The sequence below is a fragment of the Lithobates pipiens genome, unplaced genomic scaffold (genome assembly GCF_037356315.1).
Source record: "Lithobates pipiens isolate NorthernLeopardFrog02 unplaced genomic scaffold, aLitPip1_a1.2 Scaffold_10, whole genome shotgun sequence".
Classification (NCBI taxonomy): domain Eukaryota; kingdom Metazoa; phylum Chordata; class Amphibia; order Anura; family Ranidae; genus Lithobates; species Lithobates pipiens.
This window is the reverse complement of record NW_027507686.1, coordinates 61,627,184-61,643,722: the sequence shown is the minus strand read 5'-3', so window position 1 is coordinate 61,643,722 and position 16,539 is coordinate 61,627,184. Positions and strand designations below refer to the sequence as shown.

Genomic DNA, 16,539 nt, shown 5'->3' with positions numbered 1-16,539 from the left:
GCACAAGCATTTGATACAGTTCCCCATAAATGATTAATTTACTAGCTGAGGTCTGCAGGCATGGACTATAAGATTTGTTCTTGGGTAAAAAAACGGTTAGAGGGGCGTGTCCAAAGGGTGGTGATAAATAACGTGACTGGTCTGAAGTGGTAAGTGGGGTACCCCAAAACGATAATCCTACTACTTTATAAAACTCTGGTTCTGGTCACCAGTCCTCAGAAGGGATATTCTGGAACTGTAGAGAGTCCAAAGAAGAGCAACAAAATGAATAACGGGCCTGGAGGACCTCAATTACAAGGAACAACTGCAAGCACTAAATTTATTCTTGCTGGAGAAATAATGCTTGAGAGAAGATATGAAACCTATTTACAAATACCTCAATGGTGCATTATTTCTCCAGCAAGAATACATTTAGTGTATTAAACTTCAGAAACTGAATATTAAAACAAAGTATATCCCTCTATAGTGTGTACTTGTTTCAGTTAGAAGCACTTATGCAGCATACACACGACCAGACTTTCCGACAGACTAGGTCCGACGGGATCAGTCCGTCGAACAATCCGATTGTGTGTGGGCTAGTCCGATCGTTTTCTGGAAAAAAAATCAGACGGACCTAGAAATAGAGCATGCTTCAAATCTATCCAACGAACTCAATTTCGACGGACTAAAAATCTGGAAAATTGTTCGTCTGTGTGCTAGTCTGACAGACCAAATATGGCGCAAGGACAGCTATTGGACAGCTATTGGCTACTGGTTATTGAACTTCCTTGTTTAGTCCCGCTTATGTCATCACATTCAAAACTAATGGACTTTCGAATGGACTCAGTCCATTCGTGTGTGGCCAAGTCCGTTCATCCAGAAAGTCCGTCGGACCTCAGCCGAAAGTCCGTCAGGAAGACCATCGGACCTAGTCTGCCGGAAAGTCCGGTCCTGTGTCATAAGTGTCATTTCTGCCTGCTGCTTCATTCCACTGTAATATGCGCTCATCAATTGGTCTCCGTAGGGCAATCCTAGCCTGCTATTTTTATATGAATACATTTTTTGCACTGATCTATGTAGGTATGTTTTCATTGAGTTCAGTCTGACACTTCTGCTTGCTATCAACTGATGGATACAGAGATTTTCCTGGAGGGATCCTATACCATGGGATGTTTGTGAGTGCAAATTTAACCATTTTTTTCTACATTTTTTTTCTCAAAAACGAAACACTAAATGTGAACAAAGGAAGTGCACTTAAGAATGTGGTTTGGTTTCATAAATGGTTTAGTGAACAAAGAAAACAGTTGACCATAACAAAGAGTTCCAAGTACATGACATACAATGAAAAGTAGGTACAACGTGTAAAATCAGAGCGTCTGTAAAAGTAGGAAACAATGTATTGTGACGCAAATGTATGATTTACACCACTCAATGAGGCTGAAGCCTAGGGGCATGTACCTGAACATTGTATAACACAAAAAACTGTTAAACACATAAATTGACCTAAGCAGTAGATCAGTAAGCAGACATAAGGTAGGTAATACAATCTTAAATACATAAAACAGTGAGCGCACAGAAATCAAAAGCAGCTAACACAGGTGACCAACCTGACAATTAAAATAAACAAAAAACGTGCAGCACATAAAACAAAAAAGTCTAGAAAATTCATATAACAATAAACATAAAGTGCACCCAGAATTCAATAAAGTGCAAAAATGTACAGCGCCTTGAAAAAGTATTCACACCCCTTGAAATTTTCCACATTTTTTCATGTTGCAACCAAAAATGTAAATGTATTTTATTGGGATTTTATGTGATAGACCAACACAAAGTGGCACATAATTGTGAAGTGGAAGGAAAATGATAAATGGTTTTCAATTCTTTTACAAATAAATATGTGAAATTTGTATTCAGCCCCTTTACTCTGATACCCATAACGAAAATCTAGTGGAACCAATTAACTTCAGAAGTCACCTAATTATTAAAAAGAGTCCGCCTTTGTGTAATTTAATTTTAATATAAATACAGCTGTTCTGTGAAGCCTTCATGAGGCTTGGTAGAGAACATTAGTGAGCAAACAGCATCATGAAGGCCAAAGAACACACCAGACAGGTCAGAGATAAATATCCCAAGCTCTGAACATCTCACAGAGCACTGTTCACGTCCGTCGTCCGAAAATGGAAAGAGTATGGCATAACTGCAAACCTACCAAGACAAGGACGTCCACCTAAACTGACAGGCCGGGCAAGTAGTATTAATCAGAGAAGCAGCCAAGAGGTCCATGGTAACTCTGGAGGAGCTGCAGAGATCCACAGCTCAGGGGGGAGAATCTGTCCACAGGACAACTATTAGTCGTGCGCTCCACAAATCTTCCCTTTATGGAAGAGTGGCAAGAAGAAAGCCATTGTTGAAAGAAAACTATAAGAAGTCCCATTTGCAGTTTGCGAGAAGCAGAGGCGGCTCTAGACTTTGTGAGGCCTTAGGCAAAACTTAGACATGAGGCCCCATTCACGCCCATAATGGGAAAAATATTATAAAAACAATAAAAATTAACTGTATAAATGTGCATATATTAACTTAAATCCTATGAACCATGAATTCACAGTTTCTATAAATTTGTCTAACCAATTATTCTTTAATCAAATATTAAACATATGGTGGGTTGGTGTGTGTGTGTGTATATATATATATATATATATATATATATATATATATATATATATATATATATTATAAATATATATGTTACACGCACACAGATATAGATCAAATTGTGCAGCTGCCTGCTTATTATGCTCTGTGATGGTCATAGACTGCGGAAAATTATACAGGAGATGGTCAGAGCCTGCGTGTGGACAATGATATAGGACAGGGATATGCAATTAGCGGACCTCCAGCTGTTGCAGAACTACAATTCCCATGAGGCATAGCAAAACTCTGAGAGCCACAAGCATTACACCCAGAGGTAGAGGCATGATGGGACTTGTAGTTTTGCAACAGCTGGAGGTCCGCTAATTGCATATCCCTGATATAGGAGATGGTCAGAGACTGTGTGGGGCCATAATACAGGAGACGGTTAGAGACTGTGTGCAGCCATGATACAGGAGATGGTCAGAGACTATGCAGCCATGATACAGGAGACGGTTAGAGACTGTGCCGACAGTGATACAGGAGACAATCAGAGACTGTGCAGACAATGATACAGGAGACGGTTTTATGGTAATGACAAGCAAACCCTTACCTGGCTAACACGGTAAGAAAAGTTGAAGCCACAGACAGGGTGCTGACAGACAATCACACCAGAAAGATACAGGAGATGGTCAGAAACTGCGCAGCCAATGATACAGGAGACGGTCAGAGACTGCACAGACAATGATACAGGAGACGGTCAGAGACTGTGCAGCCAATGATACAGGAGACGGTCAGAGACTGTGTGGCCACGATATAGGAGACGGTCAGAGACTGTGTGGCCATGATAGAGGAGACGGTCAGAGACTGTACAGCCATGATACAGGAGACGGTCAGAGACTGTGTGGCCATGATACAGGAGACGGTCAGAGATTATGCAGCCATGATACCGGAGACGATCAGAGACTGTGCTGCCATGATACAGGAGACAGTCAGAGACTGTGCAGCCATGATACAGGAGACGGTCAGAGACTGTGCCGACAGTGATACAGGAGTTTTATTATGGTAATGACAAGCAAACTCTTACCTGGCTAACACGGTATGAAAAGTTGGAGCCACAGACAGGGTGCTGAAAGACAATTACACCACAAAGATGCAGGTGATGGTCAGAGACTGTGCGGAAAATGATACAGGATATGGTCAGAGACTGTGTGGCCATGATACAGGGATAATCAGAGACTGTGCGACCATGATATAGGAGATGGTCAAAGACTGTGCAGACAATGATACAGGAGATGGTCAGAGACTGTGCGGACAATGATACAGGAAATGGTCAGAGATTGTGTGGACAATGATACAGGAAATGGTCAGAGATTGTGTGGACAATGATACAGGAGACGGTCAGAGACTGCGCAGCCATGATAACAACATAATTAGCATAATTGATAACTGTCTAATGCTTCTTCATCGTCAGCAGGTTTATGGAGAGGGTAACACTGCTGTATTAACTGTAATAGAGAAGGTGGTACTGTCACACCATTCTGGGTGTACTGTCTGGCAGAGGAATATGAATCACAAAAATATCTGCACAGAATTATATATCTTTTGGTAGAGGAAACATTTCACATATGTGTGTGAATAGATGTTTGCCTGGCGTTAATTTTGAAAGCAGAATGAGCAAGATAAGTAGCAAGATAAATAATTAAAATAATTAAAATTAAAAATAAAATAAGCCCTCCAGTTTGAACAACAGCCAGCCTCATTAAATGGCATTCAACTGGAATGTACATGCCCTCAGCCTGTCATTCAACAAGTAAGGAGAAGGGCACAATGATGATCCCATCCAGTGGTGGCTGGCGCTCAAAATTTTTGGGGGGGGTGCAAACAAACTGTGTCATCAAACGCAGCCACTGTGCCCATCAAACGCAGCCACTGTGCCCATCAAACGCAGCCACTGTGCCCATCAAACGCAGCCACTGTGCCCATCAAACGCAGCCACTGTGCCCATCAAACGCAGCCACTGTGTCATCAAACGCAGCCACTGTGCCCATCAAACGCAGCCACTGTGCCTATCAAACGCAGCCACTGTGCCCATCAAACGCAGCCACTGTGCCCATCAAACACAGCCACTGTGCCATCAAACGCAGCCACTGTGCCAATCAAACGCAGCCACTGTGCCCATCAAACAAAGCCACTGTGCCATCAAAAGCTACTAAGGTCCAAAGAGAATAAGAGAACCAACCTTCAGTATGGTGGAACTATTTTAATCCTATTGATCCAGGCAAACCAAAACCTCAGTAAAGCAGATGACAAGTTATTTTTACAATATGGGAAAATAAAACTGTACATGATACATGAACTATTATTAATTTGAGAAAAGAAGCATTTTGCCATGAATGAAGAAGCTACTCCAAAAATTGATAATATGACCTAAAGCCCATGCAGAGATAATATAGTCTTTGACTTGGGGGTGCATTGTTGTAGTTATATATATATATATGCACTATAATATATATATATATTATAGTGCATATATATATAAAATATAGTGCATATATATATATATATAAAATATAGTGCATATATATATATATATATATATATATAAAATATAGTGCATATATATATATATATATATATATATATATATATATATATATATATATGCACTATAATATATATATATATAAAATATTGTGCTTTCGGCTAAGTCAATGCTGTATTCTAACTTGACATTACATTGGAGCAAGTACAATTTACATTATATATATTACAGTTATAGACACTACCTACCCCTGCTCCTCGCCTTGCTGACTAAAGGTGGCAGGATTTAGAGAAGCAACACACAATGCTCTCTCTGTGCCCTGCAGTGCAATCTGGGAGTTGTAGTCTCTGCAGAGCACAGGCACCAGACGGCCATGTTGAAGACTGTGTGCCTGTGCTCTGTGGGAGAACTACAATTCCCGCCATGCACTGGGGCCGCCGTTGGTGACTTTAGGGGAAGGGCTAGGACACGGAGGACGGCGCTGCAGCAGTGGAGCCTGCTATTGGACGCAGGCAGACTGACCATGCCCACACCATGTCGAGTGACTGTGGACATTAGTGTTATCCCCCCCCCTCATCCACCAACGCGGAGCGCGGCGATGGATCAGCTCACTCTGCACCACAGCTGTGTGCAGCGTGCCCGCCGCCCACTCCACCTGCCGCTTGCAAATCCCAGTCCCAGTGTCCCACACTGAGACACAACAGCAGCACAACACCTGAAAGGCAAATTAGGCAATTGCGCGACGGCGAGGCCCTTTCTGTAGGCGAGGCTTAAGGCAATCGCCTAATTTGCCTAATTAAAGAGCCGCCTCTGGCGAGAAGCAATGTGGGGACAAAGCAAACGTGGAAGAAGATGCTCTGGTCAGAAGAGACCAAAAGTGAACTTTTTGGCCTAAAATACTATGAGTAGCGGAAAACTAACACTGCGCATCACCCTGAGCACAATATCCCCACCATAAAACGTGGTGGCAGCATCGTGTTGTGGGGATGCTTTTCTTCAGCAGGGACAGGGAAGCTGGTCAGAGTTGATGGGAAGATGGATGGAGCCAAATGCAGGGCAATCTTAGAAGAAAACCTGAGTCTGCAAAAGACATGAGACTGGGGCAGTTGTCACCGTCCAGCAGGTCAATGACCCTGAACATACAGCCAGAGCTACAATGGGATGGTTTAGATCAAAGCATATTCATGTGTTAGATTGGCCCACTCAAAGTCCAGACCTAAATCCAATTGAGAATCTGTGGTAAGACTTGGGCGAGTTTAGAGGGTAGTGATAAATAACGAAAGTGGGGTCGCCCAGGTTTCTGTCCTGGGGCCAATCCTATTTAATTTATTCATAAACTACCTGCAGGATGGGGTGAACAGCTCAATCTATACAGGCCATCATTTATCTAGGCCTGAATGAGTCCATCTCATACTCCCTTTTTAAAAGGCTTCACATCAGGAAAAACTCAATAAGATTCCTGCATTGTAGCATGCTTTAAAATAATGAAAGTCTTTGGTTTGAAATTAGACATGTAAATAGGTGGGACTATTGAAATAACACACAGCTCTCTTAAAACAAAAGACAAAATAAATTGGTCTTTGTAATTTTAACAAATGTGATCAAATAAACAAAATAATAAGTATAGTATATGATAATAATGTATGTCTGACATTAATGTTTTACATATGTAATTTCGTCTATTGCAGATTCCAGTGGGCTCGGGTTCTCCCTGTCGCCCCCCTTGGGTGGGTCTCAGCTCCTCAGGGCTTCCTGGCAAGGTGGGGGGATGTGATACCTTCACTTTTCCCCACTCACTAACTGGCACAAATTCACATTTGGCCACTAGAGTGAGCACCTTCTTGCCAGTGTTCTGCCGAGAAAGGTCTCGATTCTACTGTGCAGGCGCAGCGCTTGCCCAGTAAGAACCACAAAGGAGCCGCGGAAAATAGCCGAAGCAGAAAACCTGTGAGTCAGCTGTACAGGACACCTACGTTCCAACACTGTTGTAAGACACGATTTTATAACAGGGCCCCTCGCGGGCTCACTTTGCTCACCACGCTTCGCTCGCCATGCTTTGGGCACAGCCTTGCTTCGCTCGGCATAATTATATTCTAGCTCTATTTCCACTTGGATAGTAGGGCTTGAACCTGGACTAAGGGCAGAATGTAGTGCGCAGGCGCTGTGTAGAGCTGACGATCAGCTGTTCATCTTCGGAGACTTTCGGCGGCTCCGTAGTCGCATTATCCCCCGGGGGACCTTTTTCGGCAAGACACCAGCTGCGTTTCTTGTTCATTTCCGAATGATCCTTGCAAGGCACACATATTGTGGGGGAAATGACGACACCCGCCTTCCGGGCGTTTTCACATCGGCTAGGATGCCATCATCCTTTGGGTGGGAGGAGGGCGGCGCCTGCACTGGATCCCCCTAATCACAGAGGCAAAATATAAATGTCTGAGTGCATGAGGGTCAATGTATGATCCCACACATATCTGGACTGATCATTATGACACACACACACACACATCTCTATGTAAGTAATCAATTCTAACTATGCTAGATTGATCAGTGTTTTTACATTGGCTGACACAGTGTTAGCCCAGGTAACATTTACTATAATGCACTGTATTTAAACCATACCTCATACAATTGCATGGCCCTCTTTTGTTTATAGAGCCCCTGCTCCTTTTATATATTTGCAGCCAGGTATCGTCCACATTAAATTAACGACCCACATTAGTTATATCAGCACTAAAGCTAAATGGGGTCATTTTATTTGTACATGTGTTTTAGTTTATTTGCACTTTTGTTTGTTTTTTTGTTTTCATGGATTAGCACACATCAAACTGACATTCATTCACTGCACATAGTCGCTTTTTACCATGTCAGTACACAATGGATTGATATTGTTCACTTTATTTTATTTGTTTCTTTAATCAACTTTTTACCCATTTTTTAACACTTCACATCAGCAAGTTTCACTGTTGTCAATGTTATCACTTACAGATATTTTCTCTATACCCCTTATTCACATGATCAAATCATTCAAATAGTTTCACTCACTTTTCCATTTTGCATATATGTCACCTTAATGAAGTTACACACCAACGATATAGCAATAAGCTTACATTACTGATAATTTAATAGGCGTTTTTCGTCAATATGCTATGAATCAAATAATTTGATCTTCCTCTGTTTGACATATTGTCATGATTTGAGACATTGCTGCAGGTGCTGCTCCTCTCCTTCATTTGAGGGTGTCAAATAGTGTGGCTCCTAGCAAGCCCTCTCGAGCTGAGCCCCATTCTTGGGGGAAGTGGGGACAATCGTGGAGTCCTTCGGATCACTCAACTGCTTTTAAACCTCTGGTTACAAGACCATTTCATTCTATTCCATTTCATTCTATTCTTGAGTGGTAAATATAACACCATTATGTATATGTGATTTGGTGCATGATGAAATATTTGTATAATGTAATTTGAAATGTTGAATGTAATTTTTTAAAGCAAATTACCCCCCAGAAGAAGACCGCAACTGCACAGGTAGAAAGGCGTCGGGACATCCACACAGCCAACATTATGTAATGTAATGCTGTGTACATGTATGTTTGCATTATCATGGAATATGTACTGTTTAACCAGAGTTCATATTTTAATTGCACATGATATTGGATATTTATTGTAATAAAGAATTTTTTATTCATATTTATCCCCTTCTTTGACATTTATTACACTGCTGTTAAAAAAACCCTTGGGGAACCTTCTTATGTTGTTCTACAAAGTATTGACTCAGGCGGGCTGAATACAAATGCACGCCACATTTTGCAGATATTTATTTGTAAAAAAAATGTTGAAAACCATTTATCATTTTCCTTCCACTTCACAATTATGTGCCACTTTGTGTTGATCTATCACATAAAATCCCAATAAAATACATTTACGTTTTTTGGTTGTAACCTGACAAAATGTGGGAAATTGCAAGGGGTGTGAATACTTTTTTCAAGCTACTGTATATAAGTCTGAAGATACATAAATTATATATATGAAAAAACTAGTGAAAGTGTCACCAAAGTGACCATAATATACAGTATATCGTTCTAAAATTGCATTCATTATATATAAGCGTTGCACAAACTGTTGGCGCTATATAAAACTTGTATAATAATTATATACACTATATTAAGATACTAGTGAAAACATCACCAAAAGACCATGAAGTGCCAGTGCTATTACACAAATGAACAGTCCAATGAGTGTCCAAAAAAATCAAGGAATATCTGCTTTAAGACCTCCAACATTTATAATTCCCAGTGCTAAGCTAATGAGGATCAGCATATCATGTCACATTAACCTTACAAAGTCCTGCTGCGTTTTTCCATAAAGACCATGTGTATCCAAAATGGAGTCCTGTGTGAAGAATGCTCACCAAAAGACCAAAAATGCAGTATATAGTGTAGTATTTATTGTATATTAAGATCAGCTTTAAAAACATCAGCTTCCACGTGGAACAGTACAAACAAATGCAGCCGGGCTTACTAAGATGACTGCCGATCCGGGACCCAGAAATGGCAGCGTGACATCAGCGCGTAAAGCCTGACCCAACAATTAGCACTAGAATTAATTTTAAAAAATATATAAAAAAATAATTTTCATAAAATTTAATAAAATCTCAAGACATCAACAATAATAATAAGCAGGCTATTTAAGCTCTCCACTAAAGGTAGACATAAAACACCATAATAAACATAATTTACACATACATATAATGGCAAGATTAATCATATACAAAAACAAATCAATGTACATAATATATATAATTAAACATTAAACAGAAATCTCATACCAATACACTGTGTAGTCTAGAATAGAAAAGGCACCAGGAAAATTATATAAATCAACAATAACTCTACTATTATCAATAAAGCAATTAATGTTGATGTCAATGTTGAGACCTCTGGGTGTCAAAATGCCCATCTTATATATACTTTTGGTTTCCAAAATGGACACCATTCTACACTTATTGCACCCCCTCTAAAGTGGGCAAATCAAATCAATCCCCATTAATGTAATACCATCAGGCTCCTTATGGTGGCACTCCCCAAAATGTTTCAAGAGAGAATGCTCCCTAAGACCCTTCCTAATATTGTAGAGGTGTTCCCTCATACGGTTCCTCAATATCCTGTTAGTCCTCCCTATATATTGCTTCTTACAGGAACACTCTAATAAATATACAACATGTTTACTATTACATGTGATAAATTAATAAATAAGATAACTTAGACACAAAAGAGGAGACCTTACTACGTTGGGTACCATCTAATCTGCATACTATACATCAGTTACTAAACAAGAAAGCTTTATTGTCAGAAAAAAAACATTACCTCTCTAGGGGAGTCAAAAACATTCAAGGCTATCCTGTCCCTTAAAGTGGGTGCTCTATGAAAGACAACTTCTGGTCTTTCCGTTAATCAATTCTCCAAAGCTGGGTCACCTCTCTAAATCCCCCAATGCTTCTTTATAATACTCCTAACTTGCACATGTTGTGTGGAAAAATTTGTAATGAAGGGGCAAACCATTTTGTATTGTGTCTTATCTCTGAGTATTTAGCAGGGTCTCCCTACTCATTTCAGCTACTTGTATAGCATTATCTAAATATGCCGCATCATATCCCTTCTACAAAATCTATCTTCCAATATTCCTAATTGTGATTAATAATCATTAAAGTTGTTACAATTCCGCCTCATCCTTACAAATTGTTCTCTAGGAATGTTCATTGGCCACAGGGGATGATGACAGCTCAAATCAGTAGAAATTAAGCTGTTTTTTTCCATAGGCTTAAAGGATGATTTAGTAACAATTTCAGTACCATCATTAATCAATGTTAAATCTAAAAAAAATATTATTTCACTACGGCTATAGGTATGCATAAATCTGATGTTCAAACTTTTGGTATTCAGGGTCCCAACAAAATTGTTAAGCGATTCCTCACTACCTTTTCATAGGAGAAGGACATCGTCTATAACTATAGCTGGTAGAAAATTTACCTCTGGCTAATCTCTAGAATAGATGATGTCTTCCTCTCAATCAAGAAATTGCAAAACAAACTCTTTGCTGTCACAAGATAGGTGGAAGAATCTGTCACAACATTACTCAAATCATTAAGAACCAGTTTGGCATCTTTTAAAAAGTCAGAGGTTCTAGCCACAGGCAGCTTTAAAAAAAAAAAAAAATCTATATATTTTCTTAAAAACAGGGAGCCGGTGCCACTTATAATAGGTCTTGCACCCAGCCTGGCCAATCTCTTTATGGCCAGGTGGGAGGAGGACACCATCTATTCCAGAGATTGGCTCAAGTTAATTTTCTACCGGCAATATATAGATGATGTCCTTCTCCTATGGCAAGGTAGTGAGGAATTGCTTAACAATTTTGTTGGGACCCTGAATAACAATAGCTTGAACATCAGATTGACTCATACCTATAGCCACAGTGAGATTAATTTTTCATATTTAACATTGATTAATGATGGTAGTGGAATTGTTACTAAATCTTTCTTTAAGCCTACGGCTGAAACTAACTTCATTCCTACTGATAGCTATCATCATCCCCTGTGGCAAAGGAACATACCTAAGGACCAATTTGTAAGGATGAGTCGGAACTTAAATGATTATTATGTACAATCAGGAATCTTGAAAGAAAGATTTTTAGAGAAGGGATATGGTGCAGCGTCTTTAGATAATACCATTGTCATGCTTACCCCTAACGCAGGTGGTTAAACTTTATAGCTAGCTGCTGTGTTCTTCACCTATAGCAGCCCCCTTTCCCATAAGACAAGCAGGCCTACTTGGCAGGTACTTGGTTGCCCCTAGGTCTAATAAACGATGCTATAGAGCCTGGCCACCACGCTGGGGCAGGCATGAACTGAGCAAAGCAAATGGGTACTTTCGGTTGGCAGACAGGCAGGGTGGCTCAATGATAGTTTAGATACAAGGCAGATAAGGTTCAGAATAGTCATGGTCAATCCATAGTTAAAAGGCAGGAAGAGTTCAGAGAATAGTTGATACCCGATCCCAGGTTGTCAATGAGGGAATCCAATCTAGCAGAGAAGGGCAGGCAAACAGGGAGCTTTGGAACACATATTACACACACGATCACATGCATGAGCCTGCAGGCTTGACTGGCTTAAATCAGGTTTGGTCTCCACTCAGAGACTGGCCAAATTAATCACCTTGCAGATGGACAGACAGACAAGGAGAATGCCACAGCCAAAACCAGAATGCTGGAACAAGCAGATATGACGGAGTAGGAGCCCACACACTCCTGTCAGCTATAACAACAATAACAAGTAGCTGAAATGAGTAGGGAGAGATAAATACTCAGACATAAGACACAATCCAAAATGGTTTGCCCCTTTTATTACTAACTTTTCCTTACAACATGTGCAAGTTAGGGGTAATATTAAGAAGCACTGGGAGATCTTGAGAAGTGAACCAGTTTTGGGGAATTTGTTACTGGAAAGACCAGAAGTTGTCTTTCATAGAGCGCCCGCTTATTGGGACAGGATAGCTCTGAATGTTGTGTACCCCCCCAGGCAGATAAAATTTTCTGATATGAAAGCTTTCTTTCCTTGTAACCAACGTATGATATGCAGATAAGATGGTACCCAACATAGTAAGGTCTCCTCTTTTGTAGCAAGCTCTACTAGTAAAAGTTATCTAATTCATTTGTTTATCACATGTAATAGTAAACATTTTATGTATTTATTAGAGTGTTCCTGTGAGAAGCAATATATAGGGAGGACTACCAGGCGATTGAGGGAACACCTCTATAATACCTCTTTCTCTGTCAAAACATTTTAGGGGGTGCTACCATAAGGACCCTGCTGGTATTAAATTTATGGGGATTGATTTGATTCACCCACGTTGCAGGGGGTGCAATAAGCGTAGAATGGTGTTCATGTTGGAAACCAAATAGACATATGAGTTGGGCACCAAAACACCAAAAAAACATAATTTACACATAAATACAATGGCAAGATTAATCATACATATATATATTTATATATATATTTATATAAATGTCAGAAGAATGGCCAAAGGAGAACTGGCAATACTGCCAATACTTTGCTGTTTTTTTGTCTACCATTAGTGGAGAGTTTAAATAGCCTGCCTATTATTACTGTTAATGTCGCAAAATTTTATTTCATTTTTTGGGAAACATTTTTTTTAATGAAATTTGTATATATATTTTTACTTGCCAGATATATATATATATATATATATATATATATATATATATATATATATATATATATATTTTTTTTTTTTATTTTTTTCCTTTTTTTTAATATTTGAGCTGGAAATATTATTGCTAATCTATAATATTGTGGATATAGGTAATATATAATGTTGTGATGATTTTTTGTGCTTTTAGGCTTTGTCTATTTGGACCAGAAAATAATGGCTGTTTTATTGGAATTATGCACTTTTTTCATGTAATTTGCTGCTTACTTGTATGGTGCTCTGTGTTCCAGCTTGTTTATCTGAACCATGGCAATATGGCTGAGCGTTAGTTCACAATAAAATGGCACACCTCATTTCCTGTCTTTTGCCATGCCCGCAGGCTATTTGAGGAGGATACGACTGATGTCAGCAGTAAGCATATCCCTTGAGTACGTGCATGCTTATGGAACGCATTGGGTGAGGCCTTACAAAATGACATCATGCCGGGTCCTGGATCGGTGGCCATCTTAGTAAGTCCATCTGCATTTGTTTGTTCTGTTTCATGTGGTAGCTATTGTTTTTTAAGCTAATTTTAAAATATAATAAATACTACATTATATAACGCATTTTTGGGCTCTGTGTGGTGATTATTCTTCACACGTGGCTCCATTTTGGATACATAGTCGGCATGCAAGAGTGAAGCAGGACTTTGTGAGGTTGATGTGACATGATATGCTGATCCTCATTTGCTTTCCGATGAGTGCATAGTGGTGGTGGATTCACATGATGGACACACTATGCATGATTTGCTGCACTGGAAATTATTAGTTTTTAAGGTCTTCAAGTGGATATTCCTTGATTTTGGGACACTCATTGGACTGTTCATTTGTTTAATAGCACTGGCATTTTTATGATCACTTGATTGAATTTTTAATACATTTTATGTTTATGATTATATGAATTTTCTAGATGTTTTTGTTTTATGTGTAGTACGTGTTTTTGTTTAATATAAGGCTGGTAATATCCCCAAACCCTGGAATGAATGGGCCCCTCCCCACTCTACAGCACCCACACTATCCCAGACAAGAGGGTGCCATGGGAGAGGAGCCCCCGGCACTAAAAAATCCCCATTGAAAGGGCAGCATATCCAAACTATAGCCTTTAGAGTCCCAGAGTCCCAGATAACAGTAAAACCTGACAGGCTGGATATACACTAAATGCCCTGTACACACGGTCAGACATTCCGACAACAAAATCCGTCTGATTTTTTCCAACGGATTTTGGCCAAAACTTGTGATGCATACACACGGTTGGACAAAGTTGTAGGAAAATCCGATCGTTTAGAACGAGGTGACGTTTGTAGCGTACGATGGGACTATGTAGAGGCTAGTAGCCAATAGCTTTGGTCTCGTCATTTAATCTGAGCATGCATGGCACTTTGTCCGTCGGAATTCTCTAAAAACTATTGGAAAACGTCCGATCGGATTTTGTTGTCAGAAAATTTTAGATCCAGCTCTCAAACTTTTTCCATCGGGATTTCCGATGGAAAAGTCCAATAGAACCCACACACGATCAGATTTTCCGACAACATAATCCGATCGGACCTTTTCCGTCTGAATTTCCGACCGTGTGTACAGGGCATTAGTCATTCTGCTAACAGCTTTGACCTAAGTGCTGTTGATAACATTGCTAAATAATATATCATCTGAAAAGATTCACTGTGTTGTCTGTTACTACCAGCAGATGGCATTGCTCTCCTAGTATTATTCAGGATATGTGACTGTATTGAGGAGCACTACATTTCTATTCACCAACAGTATCATATCCTCAAATCCGAAATACAGGCTGGTATAAAAGAAAAACAATAATGCATCTTTGTCTTCATTAATGCATTGTTAAATGTATTTTTTAAAGCAGTATAAGTACCTGAATTTGACTTGGTATCATCCTGTGCAGCAGAGTTTATAGGGAGAGAGGAAGAAGCAGCAAAATAAGTCAGCTGGACTGCAGTATTAATTTCCTAACAAGCGGCATAGGGGTAGATTTACTAAAACTGGTGTGAACTCAGAATCTAGTGCAGCTGTGCATGATAGTCAATCAACTTCTAACCTTAGCTTGTTCAAATAAGCTTTGGCAATAAAACCTGGGAGCTAATTGGTTTCTGATTGGTTTTCTTAAGATTTACCAAAACCATGTAGTACAAGAGCCTGCCTGATTGCATACAAATTGAAACTCTTGAGGTTTGACCTCATATTATATGGTTTTGGTAAATCTGAAGACAAAAATCTGAAGAAAATCGAAAAATGTGTATGGGGTCTAAAGCCACACGATACGATTGTTAGCAGTGGCGGCCCGTCCATAGGGGGTGTCCAGACGCCACCCCCCCCCCCCCCCCCCCGCTGTAGTCACACAGAAAAAAATTAAAAACATTTTTTATTTTAAAGATTTTTTTTATTTTTTTTATTTTTATTTCCTTTACCTAAGTGCACTGTTTTTGGGCACCGGACACAGTGCACTATGGGAAGCGCCACGTCAGTGCAATCACGAGATTGCAGACACGACGCTTTATTGGCGGGGTTTTGAGATGCTTTGTGGCGCAATCGGTCACGCCGACCAGCATCCGCCCTGCCGAGTGCTTTGTTCTCATTGTGAGAACAAAATCACTTCCGGCGGGCTACAAAACAATGGCCGCCATGAGGACTAATCCCTGTGTGTTCAGTGGGGAGGGGAGGCCCCTCCCCTCTCCACTGAACACAGGGAGAGACCAGGAATGGACGGGCCGCCGTTGAGTTTACCAAGATGTCCTCACCCCCACCAGAAGAATTTAACTGTGCAGATTCTTGTCCATGCAAAGGCAAGTGAGTGTTTTGCCCGTAAGCCTGCTTGTGTGGAAAGATCAAACTTTTATGGTAACCTGAGGATTACTTTTGTTAGCTCATCTATTCAGCTGTTGGTGAAGCCAGATTAGATCCCCTCCCCCCCCCCCCCCTTTTCACTACACATTAAAAAAAAGGTAATGCAAGTTTGATTATAACCCTCCTGCATTTACTCCACTGAGTTTTGCTCACAAATCGGCTGATATTATCAGAACTCTGTATGTCACTCTGCTCTTCTCCCCCCTTCAGGCAGACTGCTCCGGATGTCTCTTCTGCACATGCAGTAACTCATGGCATGGCAGCTGCCAGCTACT

The 16,539-nt window shown here is 40.2% G+C and overlaps 1 protein-coding gene across 4 annotated transcripts in view; it reads left to right on the top strand.

Annotated features, from left to right (window-relative positions):
- LOC143931124 (5-hydroxytryptamine receptor 3A-like) overlaps window positions 1–16,539 on the top strand; it is a 71,425-nt gene that overhangs the window by 23,034 nt on the left and 31,852 nt on the right. The window contains exon 3 of one of the 4 annotated variants that reach the window (XM_077455741.1): window positions 13,750–13,879. The exons of the other annotated variants lie outside the window; for them this stretch is intronic. Coding sequence (XP_077311867.1) covers window positions 13,850–13,879 — 30 coding nt within the window. The 5' untranslated portion in view covers window positions 13,750–13,849. The remainder of the gene's footprint in view (window positions 1–13,749; window positions 13,880–16,539) is intronic. 4 annotated transcript variants of the gene reach the window in all.